The sequence below is a fragment of the Diadema setosum genome, chromosome 1 (assembly GCF_964275005.1).
Source record: "Diadema setosum chromosome 1, eeDiaSeto1, whole genome shotgun sequence".
NCBI lineage: Eukaryota > Metazoa > Echinodermata > Echinoidea > Diadematoida > Diadematidae > Diadema > Diadema setosum.
Window position 1 is genome coordinate 10049578 of NC_092685.1, and position 15349 is coordinate 10064926.

The 15349-nt window shown below is 38.0% G+C and overlaps 1 protein-coding gene across 1 annotated transcript in view; it reads right to left on the reverse strand.

The window, feature by feature from the left end:
- Window positions 1-8031: 8031 nt before the first annotated feature.
- The window catches only part of LOC140235814 (tRNA (32-2'-O)-methyltransferase regulator THADA-like), a 76672-nt gene continuing 69354 nt past the window's right edge, over window positions 8032-15349 (reverse strand). Inside the window, exon 33 of the mRNA XM_072315817.1 lies at window positions 8032-8156. Within this exon, the coding sequence (XP_072171918.1) occupies window positions 8032-8156 (125 nt within the window). The remainder of the gene's footprint in view (window positions 8157-15349) is intronic.

Consider the following 15349-nt stretch of genomic DNA (forward strand, 5'->3'; position numbering starts at 1 on the left):
GTTTCTGCAGGCATATAAAAACTACGTTTTACCTTTAAACAATAATCACAGCAGCAGAATTTCAGCTATGGTTTTGAGAGCTCCCCAACACTTGCCTGACAACATTCATGTACCCAGGGCACCACACAATTTGGTTCACCTACAAGACGACACTAGCCACACCCACGCACTCCCCTTCCAATCTTGGGACCGTGCCTCAGCTCTCCTCTTCCTCGTCTCTTTTCATCATCAGTCTCTCCCACTCAGTCCCCTTCTGTTCTTACAATCTCTCCAATTACCACTACAGTTTGTTGATGGCATCATCTGTCAGTGAGAGGAGCTCTCCCGCTGGGTGTCGGATCGCTGGTGGAAAAAGTTAAACAGAGTTTCTCCCTGCTATGTTCGCCCCAGTGGAGTGAGACACCTGCACAACCTGCTATAGGCTCCCTGGCTCGCTTTCTTTCATTTTTATCTGAACAAACTCTGCCTCATTTCTTTCTCGAGAAAGGGTGAGCCAAGGAGGTGATCATCCACACAGAAGTTGACATGAGAAACAGATGATTTACACAAGAGAGCTGCATCATGGCATGGAAGGGGGTTGTGGTCCTTTGTTACCTAACCTCAGGTACACAAGGGTTGACACAACCCTAGGATCAGGGGGTAAACCCACAAACCCACAAACCATACTCTCCATACTCATAACCCATCAGACAAACTCTCCCTGTGGAATGACTTTTGCCAGTGCTTACTGACATCAACCTGTTTCGCGCCTACTACTTACTATATAATGGTTATGTAAAAAACAACAACAACAACAACAACAACCCCCCCCCCAAAAAAAAAAAAAAACAAAAAAAAAAAGAAGAAGAGAGAACAAGAGAAATTTTTGTAGTAGATCCTAAACTGAACTGCCATTGGATACACAATGCCACTTCTTTTTTTTTTTCTTTTTTCACATTGGGCCCCATTTTTGTATAATGTTCCATACCAAGACAACTCAAACGTGTAAGCCCACTCAAATGCTTATTTGATACTGTGCGAGTCACTCCTTTGCTGTATATACCACAGACGCCGCTTAGAGCTAGCTTGCATGTATAGTGACTACAGTGACCTGACGTAGTGGTATGGGATAAATCATCAGCTATCGTACAACAATAAAACAAGCTTATTCTCTTTGTAGTATGTTCATATCTTCTGGGGATCAAGACATGTTCTGCAGTATAGGTTGGCCACACGAAAAACCCATCAGTGAGGCAGATAGCTTTAAAATATCAATTTGATATGATGAATATCCCGTACTCAATACATACACTATTTCTAAATTGTTCTAAAATAGGAACACTTGATTAGAACATTCACAAACAACACTTGATTAGGAGAATCTAACTAGAAGGTGAAGATGTTGACTTCCCACAGTGAAGTCCAGGTAACTTGCTGACCAATCCCCAAAGACCACTGATGTGGCTCTATTCTTATAAGCTGGAGCTAGACCCACCATGGTCAATGTGAAGAAGCATGTAAAGACTGGAACCTGCCCCCCCCCCCCCCCCCCATCTCACATGGCATTTCACAATGCTACGTCTGAGACCGTTTTTTTGTGTCTGACTGTTTGTATACTGTACTGAAGCACCATATGACTGTATAACATATGGCTGTAATATGACTGGGTTTTTTTCTTTCACATCTGAGCATTCTTATACTAAAATGAAATGTATTTGGTACTTGTGCTCACCGTAGATCAAAAAAATTTTTCTCCTCACTAACGTGGACATTCAAATATCGTCAGCATAGTCTGCAACCCTGTCCATGCTGCATAAGAGTGAGACTTGACACCATTACAGAAATCATATCTATACAGAACATTATACTACTGACTCATTTATTCACCCATCCATGGATGTACAACTGTCTCTATTTAACAATGCACTATGTGTTCTACTGTCCTTCAAGGATCTGGTACCATTGTTTCCTGGCAACATTCCTATTCTGTGAGAAGCAGAGAAGAGGACTGCTTTTCGAAAGGGGTCACGAAAGGAGACTCTTCTAGTCTGCCTGCTGGAAGAAGCAGTGTTCAGCAAAGGAAGCCCTTGCAGGGGGGAACGACTGTGGGCTGAGTAAAGCAGCAAACACAGTATACAAGAATCACACATCCCACTGGATAAAACAAAACTTGCTCAGTTCAAAGGTAAACACCTTCTTTGGATGTCTTCTCTTTCTCCTTTCAAGTGTTACCCATTTAATATATTTGTATGATAACCATTTTTCATCCCTCTGTTTACTTCCCTAAAGTGATGGAAACATCAATGAGAATATAGGACGGTAGGAGAAGCACAGCTTTCAGCAATCTGCTGCCTTGTAAGCAGAAGTTGATACCATCCTTTGGGCAAACCAGTTCTACATTCATAACTGAAAGGCATGTGGAAATCATACCCTAACATAACAACTTTGTCACAGATTTATATAAATCATGAAATTTGATGTGTGAACTCTGATGCATTTTCCTATCTCACCACAGTTTATTGATTGTGTGCTAAAAGAAAAATAATGTCATATAGAAATATTACCCCTCGCTTCAAATCATGCATTCATTTGTTTGTTCTTGAATGGAAGAAGTAAACCATGGAAGATGCACTGGTTCAAACATAAGTGCAAAAGGAGAGCGATACAGTGTACTAAAAAAAAAAAATAATATGGCTTGATGTAGATTTGTTCTTCATTGTACGACTAGAGTTCACATGGTTCCAATCATACAGCATCCTGGGGGATGGATACCCAGAGACCACGCTTACCAACCGATGGCCTGATAGCAGTATAGCTTGTATTCCGTGTGGTCTAAATCTTTATTCCCTTTCTTGTTACATTGGCCTCAAGTCTACCCATGGGATATTATGCATAATGGGGATGAAAATTGAGTCAGCAGTTATGTGTGATCTTGATAAGAAGTTACCATGCTTCGGTTATACCAAAGCAGTCACCAAAGATTCAAAAATGCAGCGCATGCTAACCATTAACAATAATGAAAAATTAAAAAAAAGCATTGCACAAGAAGCTGGATTACCAGAGGGAAGTTATTCACTTTAAAGCTCAATCATTTCAGGGCCCTGTTTTATGAAGAGTTAAAGAATTGATTATCAAGTTGATTTCTATCATCAGTCTATGGCAGCCTGTGTGTTAAGGAAAATCGATAATATCTTTTGATAAAACAGGGCCCAGTACTGCTGCAACTGTGACTGCTGTTACTTCTTCTTCTCTTCATCCCACTTCTCTTCCCCCTATTCCTTCTCCTCTTATCCCTCCCTCTACTGTCTCAAACATAACTACCGGTACTACAACAGTCACTGCTTTAAAAGTAGGAGAGCTTTTGAAAAGAGTTAAAAGAAAATTTGAGGAAAAATCAAAGATTATGGAATGCATTTCAAGAGCTGAAATGTAGCAGCGGCTGCATTATTTATTTGCATAGCAGCAAACATCACAAAAAACCAAGCGTTCACATTGCTTTGATGTAAAGATATCCTGTTATAACACTGCGTGCTCCATTGTTAAAGCAGTACAACCCTAGCCTTTGAAGATTGCAAAATGAAGTACACAATGAATGAGCATCTTCATACACTTCAATTATCATAGCTTTTGTATTCCACAGATTTTAGATTCTTTCCTCATCACATATATTTCTCTATGATAAGCTATTAACCATGTGTCCACTGCACCTCCTACTGAAAGGCTATTTGCTATCCTTACTGAAAGGTTATTTGCTGTTCTGAAACACAAAGGCCCGCATTCACGAAGGTGATTTAAACTTAGAATATGGTTTATATAAATTTCTTTTGCCTAAATACACGATAGATTGCATACGCCGACAGACAATTGTCATCAATGCATTCTTCTTTTTTTTTTTTATATATATGAAAGCCTGCCAATACCCTAAAAAATTCTTAAATTTGCCCTACATATCAACCCCTACTCATTCTGATGGGTCAAGTAGTCACTGACATTGAATGCTATTAGTTAGAATCTTGAGTGTTACAGCATTTAAGTTATGGGTGCTAAACAATTTTAGCAACACAGAAACAAAATACACACATTACACAATATTACACTCCAGACAATAAAATTGTAGATTTCCTTTTTTTTAAGATGATGATGGAACATAGTGATGAATCTGGTCTAAAAGGAAATGATGTGCCTTACAGTATCTACAGCACTTTTTTTTAGGGAAAAAATAATCAAGACATTAAGATGATAGAAAGTTGTGTTAATTCCTGTAACACAATTTTTTTGTTATCTCATTGACTATCGAATGGGAACATGCAAGGTCACCAAACTTTATTACTGTCTTAATCTGTTTGAATCATATTGTGATATTCCTAGGTGCCTGAATTCACAAAATAAGTTATCTTTACTATCATCTTCTACTTACATCTATTCCTAAACCTAAAGGGAATGAGAGCTGTGTATATATATATTGGTACCATGGACATGTACCTCCAAGGTGATTTATTGCAAGCTGTGTATAACAAACTCGGCAAGTGGCTTGATCCTCTCTTTGATTTAGATACAAACAGGTTTGGATTTATTATAACCACAAAAACATGACTATGTAGTGGCCCCATTGCAACAATGCACACGCATTGCATCATCTACCAACATCTACAAGAAACCGAGTAGATTTTACGGTCTGCACTTAAAACACATCGCCACGTAATGGTGGGACGAGTATTGCTAGGTAAACTGCCCTCGAGTGAAAAGTTTGAATCATGTTTTTACAATGTTGATACTCCAGTTTATATGATAGACTTTGAGGTCATCTTTGTTAATCATTGATAAACTTATCATGAGCAAACAGTGTATGATGAAGGTAAAGTTTACATGCAGTGTTTGACATTCATAACTCCCACTCACATGTCTACATTTATAGTCCCTATCATGATCAGATAAGCACTAACAAATAAGCGGATGAGAGAAGCAATTTTTTGACTTCATTGGTCGACACTTAATGATAAATATTTTGGGACTCCAATTAATATCAGACAGGGGAATCATTTCAACATTACTCTTTTACGTCACTGTTTCCCCTTTAATTGCCATTATATCTACCATAGATATTACAAGAGCATTTTATTGGTCATTGTTGTTTACAAGGCGTATGTGCTGTTTCATCACAAACAGCGTGCATGAGGCCCTATTTTTCTCCAATGAATTTAAAAGAAAAACAAAAATCCTCAATGATTCACTGGTAGAAACTGTGTTAACTGCCTGCTGGTCCAGACCAATTTTCATGTTTTTGACACAGAGATGCATCTACACATGGACAAAATAAAGAGCAGTCCATGACCAAGCGTTTGAAAATCAAAACTCCAATTTCCTAGAGAGGAGCTCTCTGTTAAATATCATTTAATTTTTGTAGCGTATGACCAGTTCCCTTATGTAATATCATGTTGTCCACTTAAGCAGGTGCCCACATTGAACAAGTTATAGAGCGTATCTTCCAACTGGATTAATAAAAATCTACTTCAATTTAAGCTATCGCAAACTACAATGCTGCATTACAAACTGCTTTTCCCTGACAAAATGCTCTTCCCTGAAACAATTCGTTCCACCAATCTGATCTCTGTTTTTGTAATACAGCAAGGATAGGCCCCTGTTAACTAGTCGAGTCATGGAGTAACCTTGCTGTAGAAATTCTCACCTTATCCTATCAAATTGGCAACGTTCATAAATAATGGAAACATGATATAAACTTTCATGCACCTTTTAAACTACACTCAGATTTAGCTTAAATACATGCTGAGAAACTTCGTCTTTGTATTTCAACTCAATGTTGCTTTTTGAACGTACAGTTAGTCAACAAGAGAAATAAAATGAAATCTGGTTTTTCTGCTTTATTGTATAAATCAACCTGTATATCTGAAATTAATAATATTGTTATTTCAGGCTTATATTTTTCATGTTTCCCCCATTTTTGTGTGAGCGAGGACTGCTGATCAAGGCCTTGGTCCACTTTCTGCTCTGAGAACTTTTTGCAAAAATTGAGCAGAGTAAGAAAATGAGGCACCAGCCAAAAGGTTCAGATCATTCTGACAAAATAAGAATATTTTGATTGGTTGTTTTAGAAGAAGTAAACTAATTCATGGCAACTTCATATCAAAATAGCTTACGCTTCACACACGTAATGATTTTTAAGAATTCACAATAAAATGTCAACTTTATGAAAAAATATTGAAGGCTTGCTAGAAATGTTTGCTACCTGTGACTGTGTCAAAGACTCATGTTGTGTGGTTGGACTTGGAACATTTCATTCACATCTTCTTTAGAAAGTTTCTGAACGAGCATGCACACACTGTACATGGGTATGTACTGGCCAGTGTCATCTATCTTTACAATTTTCAACTCAACATATTCAACATATTATTATTATTAGAATATCAATGTGAGAATTCTCGCTCACTCGCAAATAGGCAAAAAAGTACCTGGATGTGGCTTTTTCATCAAGATTAAGTGCACTTCTGGGACTCATGCACTTCTGGTGCGGGGAATATTGTGCACAGTGCTAGCGTGCGTGTAGGTGTACGTACTTAGCGCCGTGCCGACCGGCCACGGATAAGCGCCAGTACCCGAGCCAGGCCTGTGATAGCTAGCCCCCATATCTGCCCTCGGCCTTGCATACAAGCTAGACATACTGCTTGATCTTAGCGATCGACTTGCACATCAGTCATCTCTGCATACCCCACGACAACGCTGAAAATAATACTTGAAAGTATTCATCCACCTGGATATCGTCATGGAAGGTCCTTCTCGAAACTTCCCCAGCTGAAAGCATTTTTGACAAAAAGAGGCATTCCTTGTCATGGAAAACGCAAGCCGGACCTCGAATCACTGGCAGTGAAAGCAGCTGAAATGTACAGCATTATTGAGCCATGTGATCGGGAGGAATCGGGGAAGAAGTGCCGTGGAGTGGCAGCGGACGACGACTCAGTGAGAGACTTGAATGACAAATTCGTAACTTCGAAAGCTGATTTGAGAGCCCTACAACAATCACCTGTGCAGATATTTTTGTCTTTTTGACAGTTGAATGTGAATGGACTTTACAAAGACTGAAAAATTATAAGCAGTACTGTAAAAGTGGATATTTTCGCGAGACTAATTTTTCGCGCTTGGCCGGGTCAGAAGAGTTTCGCGTGTTTTTAATTCCGCGGAATCAAGACATCACGCCCAGGAACGTATGGCAAGCAAAAAATTTTGCGTGCTTTTATTTTCGCGCTAGTTTCTGGTTGCGCGAAATGTGCAAAAATGTAGTGCAACATGTACTCGGCTTCGCCTCGTGCATGTTTCACAATTGTAAATACCCTCGAGTGCGCTACATCTCCACTAACGCACTCTATCCTGTGCATCATTTGTATATCAGTGCATGTCAAAGAAGGTGAGATCCAATACAGTGTATGTAGGATGGGATAAAAAAAATATTTGATGAATGGATCATTCCAGCAAAAGAAGCAATTGATAGATCTACAAGTTGCAACAGAAGTGATACATTAGCTTTACTAGGGCTTCAACTTGCACTTAAGAATAAAGAGAATCTTGTACTTTCCAGTAAAGAGAATCTTGTACTTTCCAGGACAAGAGACACAGAAGTGTTGATTAAAATTCTGGTACAGCATAAAACATTTGAAACATTTATTCAGGCTAGTGGATGTGTCAAAGACTGTTTAGAGTTCATACAGTTGCAGGATGGTTTATGGCCAATCTAAGGCTCAGAGGAAAAATAAGTATTTATATTACATTATGAAATATTAATGATTATATTCTAACATATAATATATGTATATAATAACAAGAAAAAACCTCAAAAGAACAAATAAGCAAATGATATAGCACCAAACCATTACAATGCTGTTTTTTGAGACTTTGTGTATTAATCAGCAGCGTTCCAATAGGCATGAAGTCTACATGCAGTGCTAATGAGGACTAATCACATGCCTGACGAGCCTCTTTTTTTTTCTCTCTTTTTTTTTTCATGGGGCCGAGAACAAAAGTTAAAAAAAAAAAAAAAAATTGTCAGTAGTCCCTCGACTTGTTTTTCTGCCCCTTTCCCTGCGGCTCATGGGGTTGCCAACATGGGCTGTCAGCACTGGACTTATTATTCCAGCGACACAGCGGGTCATTCAATCTGGGATAGAGGGCTGTGTGAGGAGATGAAAACCCCATAGACCTGGGATCAAAGATACAGATTACAAAGCAGGGAAGAGAAAGACAAAACAACTAGACTCGGAATTTGTCAAGACTGACAAATTAGGTGATCCGATCTCTTCGAAAATCAATGATTTGAGTCCTGATCCAAATATTCATGACCATACAGGTTTCATCTGTGTTGACGGGACATTGGCTGTGTGATGTTTGGATTCTCATTTAGAAAAGGGAATGAGACCTGCCATCTTTGGTACCGAATTCCGTATACACTAACGGAAATACAGAATGAAGTATATTTGACCTTTGACCTCACTTTGCACACCTAAGATGGCGTCTAAGCAAAAAGTGATTATTTTATGAAATGATTCTTGCAACATGGTCTTTGCATGTGCAAAATATGGGAAAGATAGGACATGTATTCACCAAGATACAGGATGAAACATTTATGACCTTTGACCCTAATTTACATACCCAAGATGGTGTCCGATTAAGTAGTTGTTATATTATGAAATAATGTACGTGACGTGTACTAAACATGTGCAAAATATGGGACTGATAGCCATTGTTGTTGTTCATCTATTGCACAGAAAGTAGTAGAAAGAAAGAAAAATAAAGAAAAATTATGTTATTTTATAGAAATTTGAAGGAGAAGCATAAAAAAATCAGAAAAAGATAAAGTAAGGAAAGGGAGATTAAGATTAACTAAAGAAAAAAAAGAAAAAAAAGTGTTTAAAAAATTTAAAAAAAATATTGGCAGGGGTGAGCCTCGAACCAGGGACCTTAGGATTACGAGTCGGATGCGCTACGCAATGACCTATTTCATTCTCCATAGGCTCTGTGAATTAAGCAAAATGACGCTGCATCGAAGCCTCGTGTCATTTTCAACCAAGTTTTTCGACGTGATACCGACGTCGTATGAAAAAATGGAGGGCACACTTAAGATAGCTCAAAGTCTCAGCTACAACATATTAAAATCTGGGAGAAATTCACCGAAGCATAAGTGAGCTAGTGCTCGAAAAAGATAGTCATGTCAATTTTCATTTCCAGAAAAACTGCACTCCCATAAAGATAACACGTAAACTGGTCAAATTTGACAAGATTACTTTCAATCCATTTTTACGAGGTGATGCCGTCATCTAATCAAAATGTTGTTATTATATTAATGAAAGAGTATTTAGTAAGCTACAACATACTGAAATTTGGGTACAAATTGGCAAAGGATAAGTGAGATACGCTCGAGTAAACTTGAAATTTGATGACGTAATTTTGAAAATTTACTTCTTTTATTTTATTAAGAGATTTGATATCTTTTAATCACTTTTCCAGCATCGCCAACCCATGAAATGACATGTACAACTCATCAGCTTTCAGAATATGTAAAGAAAATGGGGGGTCACCGTCCATCCTGACTAGTAAAATCGGATTTAAAATTGGCGGTTTTTTGGCATTGTTGCACTGTATATCGCCATTGACGCGCGCGCGGAATTTCAACTTTGACGGGCCCGTATGACGTCATATTGAGTCGGATTGACTTGAAACTTGGTAGAAATATTCCTTGACATTTCAGGCATCCGATAAGTGTGAAAAAACGGGAAATTTCCTTGGCATAAGAGCTGTGCGTGCGTATATGTGCGCGCACGTACGCGTCCGTCCAATTTTTTCAATTTTTCAAAAAATACTCCAAATTGTCTGAAACGTATGCAAAAAACTTTTGAGCTCGATTTGAGCATACAAATATTTCAACGCGCGCGTACGCGCACGCTTTAAGGATAAATATGAATTTTGAGAATATGAGTAGAATGCGCTTGACTTGAAATATATGTGACGTAAATTTCATTGAATAATTACATTCCATTAATGAGATATGAATGAGAATGTGTTTTCATATAATGACGTCATAGTGACGTCACGGTCGACTGATCACAATGATTTTACTTGCGCTGTCGTCTTTGGGACATGATACATACATGGTATAATTTTGACATTGATAGGAAGAGGACTTTCTGAGCTAACCTCTGCACAACTTTTGAGGAGAAAAAAGAAAAAGAAGAAGAAAAACAAAGAATCAGTACAGATACAGAAGGTGATCCGAGAGGATACTCGGATCACCTAATAACACAGAGTGGAAAATGACCTTGGGTTTTCTTCGCAGCCAAACTTGAATAGCCAAACTAAAAAAAATGAACAGAGATTAGGATTTTAATGATTCCCCTCTCATACATACAAAGAGTACATTAAAACTCTACATACTGTTTTATGCTTTAATCACTGCTCAAGCAGAGCACAGGACTGTTATAGTATCAATATAGGTTTGGAAAACCATTACACGCACAAAACAAGAGACCCGCGGGTCTAGCGCTCACCTGAGTATCGCATGTTCACCTTTCATGCAGTCACTAATCTAAACTATTCACAGCTCTACTAAAATTTGACCAGGCATTCTCAAGTAGAAGATGAAAATGTACAATAAGGGCCCAAATTTTTTGAGATTCCTTAATTTGGGGGGATTGAGGCCCCCTGGGGCCCTCTGGGTGGGGCATGGTGCCCATTTTGATAAATTGAGATCCTGACACCCTAGGGATGCTACCTGCCAAGTTTGACGAAAACCCATCATGACATTTTCAGGAAGAAGATGAAAATGTACAATTCAGGCCCCCATTTGGACCTTCCCCCACCCCCAAGAGGGGCACCCCTGGATCTGCTATGAACAAACTTGAAACTACAGTCATTAATGTACTCACTCATAGTATTATCTTAGCTCTTTAACTTCTGATTCTAGAGAAGATTTTTAAAGATTCCTTCATTTTGGGGGGTTTGGGCCCCCTGGGGGTCCCCTGGCTGGGGCATGGTGCCCATTTTAACAAATTGAGATCCTAACCCCCTAGGGATGCTACCTGCCAAGTTTGGTGAAAATGGGTCATGGGGTTCTAAAGAAGAAGATGAAATGTACAATTTAGGCCCCATGAGGACCCCTCCCTTGGGACCCAAGGGGGGCACCCCTGATTCTGCCATGAACAAATTTGAAACTACAGTCATCAATGTACTAACTCTTAGTATTAACTTAGCTCTATCACTTCTGGTTCTAGAGAAGAAGATTTTTGCAGATTCCTTAATTTTTGGGGGTTTGGGCCCCCCTGGGGGCCCCCTGGGTGGGCATGGTGGCCATTTTAACAAATTGAGTTCCTAACCCCCTAGGGATGCTACCTGCCAAGTTTGATGAAAATCGGTCTTGGGGTTTTCAAGAAGAAGATGAAAATGTAAAAAGTTTACGCACGACGGACGACGCACGACGCACGACGGACGCCGGACGAAGGGCGATCGCAATAGCTCACTTGAGCCTTTGGCTCAGGTGAGCTAAAAAGAAAAAAAATATGCTAATTACTTAACTTTATATATTTTTATTTTTATGCCATAACCTCAAAACATCATTAACAGGAAATGCAACAGAGACATGTTCATTAGAAATGTCTCCTAAAAACATCTTTTTTTTTTTCTTACTGATTTTTATTTTTGTTGATGAAATATAACAATGACTGTAATATGCTCATTCCTTCTTTTTAAATCAGTGTCTCTTTCTTTTAAAGTACACATATATCGCTGGAGTTTTTTTTTGTGTGTTTTGTTTTGTATTGGGTTTTTTTTTATGTATCTTGATAATGGAACTATATTATCTGGAACAATCAGCATCAGGATATTATGTTTCTGTTACTCTTCGCTTTCAGTGACATGTTCCACATGTCTGGTCTAATATCAGTCCTTTGTGGCTGATGATTGTGATCTCTGTAACCTGCACCACTTTGACCTATGACCCTTGTAATAAATCAATCTTTGGACATACCTAGTTGCAATTAATGATGTGTCAGAGCTCATACTTTTTATCGAGATTTATTGAACTTGTCAGAAGTCTCAATCTTACTCTAAAGACTGCAAACTCTTAAAATTGGACTGCTCCATTAGAATCCCTGTGACCTTTGACACAGCCAGCCAAAAATCATCTCAAGTCATCTCCAAGTCATAGTTTGTGGAATCATCTCACTGACATTTTCAGTCATGCCTGTAAATTCTTGGTCACCACAACAATAAAGGCAATGCAACTTCTGACCCAAACATGTGATCAAGATATATTGTAAACTCTATTTCTTAACCTGAAACCCATTAAAAAACAAAACAAACAAACAAACAATCAAAGAGACAAAAATTCTTCTATCAAATACATTATTACATTTTAGGAAAAGTTTCGACTGAAAATGATAAGATTAAACTACACCCATGAGCTTTCATTTCTGACCCACTGAATCCCTACCCAGCTCACCTTTGTTAATCCTTGCATAGATTGATCATCATTCAGATACCCTATGTCATAATCATTTTCAGGGTATAAAGGCAATGAGGCAAATGATTCTCAGTGATTGATTGATGGATGGATGGATGGATGGATGGATGGATGGATGGATGGATGGTATTGACAAACAATTTAAAAGTCAAATGTCTCTTAGTATAACAACTCCTTGAATAGAGTGTGATGATACACTGACATAAATTGGCAGTCCATCTACAGTATCAGAGATCTATGTTCTTGGTCTTTTAAGATCTTCTTTTCTCTCTCTCAAAGGAATAAGATGAAATGTTGTTGAATATCTCTCATACTGTTGGTAAGCCATCAATTAATCAGAAGTACTTTCTAATCTCTGCAATCCCGGCATTGCATGGGACTAAGGCTGTACCTGTGAAATCGTGATATGAAGGACTTGAGAGGGGAAAGCCCCTGTTCCTCTCTGAGGTCCTGCCAAAACTAATTTTGTCTCAGGCTTCATTAGGGGAGAAAACCAGCAGTGAGGTCCACAATGAGCTGCCTGAACTTCGCGTTATGTGGCAAGCAAGTTTTGAGGTTAGGCCTGGCTCAGCTGTGGATTATGATACATTGTGCAGCAATAAATCTTGACCTCCTGAATATTGAACATAATTTGCTTTCATACATCCAACTTCCCTGACAGCTACTATGTCTTGTGATAGTGATGGCTGCATTAATGCATTCATTTATCAACATTTCTTATCTCAAAATCTAAAGTATATATTCACATTTATTTAGATTATGAACTATAAGCAAAGTTACTAGTTTCATAACTATAGTCATAGTTCATATAAATACTTGTTGCATATACAGTATGTGCCTTGCTTTAATGATGTGATCATCCCATTAAAGGGTACATGAAGTACATGAAGTGTTTATCTATACATCTACCTATCTATCCACCTACTTTTAATATCTATCTATATATATATCTATTTATCTGGGGTGGTTGATGCATGTCTCAATGTTCAGGAAATGAATGTGGAACTCAGAGCAACTCAATAAACATTACTTCAAAGTGAACACAACAGAACACCAATATTATTATATATTTAAGAAATACAAAGCAAACAGTCAGAATTCTGTGATACAGTATTATCTTTTTATTCAAAAATGTATTTATTCATTCATTTATTTGGCCATATGCTTTTGACACAGTATCAGACATTTAAGGGGAAAAGTTCCCAAGTACCTTATTTCATATTATAATGACAAAATTTCTTCTTACTTCCTCCATTCACTTCCTGTACATGCCACATACTATTTTTTTTTTCAACTTTCAAAAATTTCAAAAGTCAACTGATATGTAGGTGGAATACATATCTCGAGAGAGAGTATTGCTGCCTTTATTATTTTGTATCATGTGTGGGACATAAAATCAGATTTAAACCACCTAAGAAAGAAGCATATTTTGTCATTTCAGAAGATTAAATACTTATAGATAAGATAAAGTGAGCTGAATTCATAAATGATCTGACATTCCTTTCCATATTTTTTGGCTTTGTCAAACAAAATACCACAACATCATTCACTTGAGGGATACACCATTTGCATTAATAGATATAACTTTCCTGACTCGTAAAACTAATAATTCTTTAAGAATCTTTTTTAACACTTGACCTACCATTATGTAAGGTGTAAAAAACAATGATTGAATTGGTTTACAACTAAGACAGCAAAACTGGCGTTGTTATTTTTTTATTTCAATTTATTTCTACAACGTTTCTTTTCTTTTTCAAGAATACAATATAGGCCTACAGACAAAAATACAATACCCATTTTGGTTAATATAACATTTTCTACCAAAGATCAGGTGTTCAAACTAAATTGATAAATAAAAATAAATAAAAAATAATAAATAAAATGCTGTTAATCATTGCATTTTCACTTTCATGTTCTACGCTGCAGAGGCCGTCACAATAAGCATACATGATGATGTTTGACGAGATGACAGCCCTTTCCTGACAGAACAACTAAGACTATTCTTGGGGATTTACTCCCCCCCCCCCCCCAAAAAAAAAAAGGGGGGGGGGAGGGGGTGCAAATGCAGGGGGGGGGGGTGGGGTCACAAATGACCAGGCTTGATTTCACTTTAATAAAAGGAAATATGAGTATACTTAAGGGGACCATAAATGAACATAAGTATAACTATTAATATAATTACATGATATGATGAGTTACATCAGCTGCCCCACAATGGCATAAAGCTCTCTGAAATCCATCGGCGAGATGAGCACGCAGGAGTGCAACGACCGGAGAGGTTTTAGACACCCTATGTCCCCCATTAGAAATCAAGGAGAGGCAAACTTACATGGGGTGTTAATTTGGAAAAGTGTAGAAGAGTGACCATGCCAAGGTCACATGGCAGTTCAACATCCTTAGATAGTGGGCGAGAGAAAGGGAGAGACGGAGAGAGAGATGGAGAGAGACAGACAGACAAGACAGCCCGAGGAGATGAAGGTTTGAGTTTAGCCCTTGCCTCCCTTTTCAGGTTTAGTCAAGGAGAAGAAGATCTTAATCCGCAGTAATCTTGACGATTTCCTGAGCAGTGGGGGCAATAATCAAAGTCAATATCCGTGCCAGGGTTAATGTAGCTGCTTGCCCGACTACTCGCCTACAAGACACCACAGTGGGCGTTTTGCACCAACTCATAAATTTCTATTTCTACTGAAAAGAAAAATCCACAAAGTTCTGTTTACCATAATCAAGTCTAGATTATTTTTTCTTTGTTTTTCTTTTCTTTGTTTTTTTTTTTTGTATACAGTGGAGGGAAATAAAGAAAGCTGAGACAAAACAGAACAAATCTATCAAATTTTAACAATGGTTAGATGAATT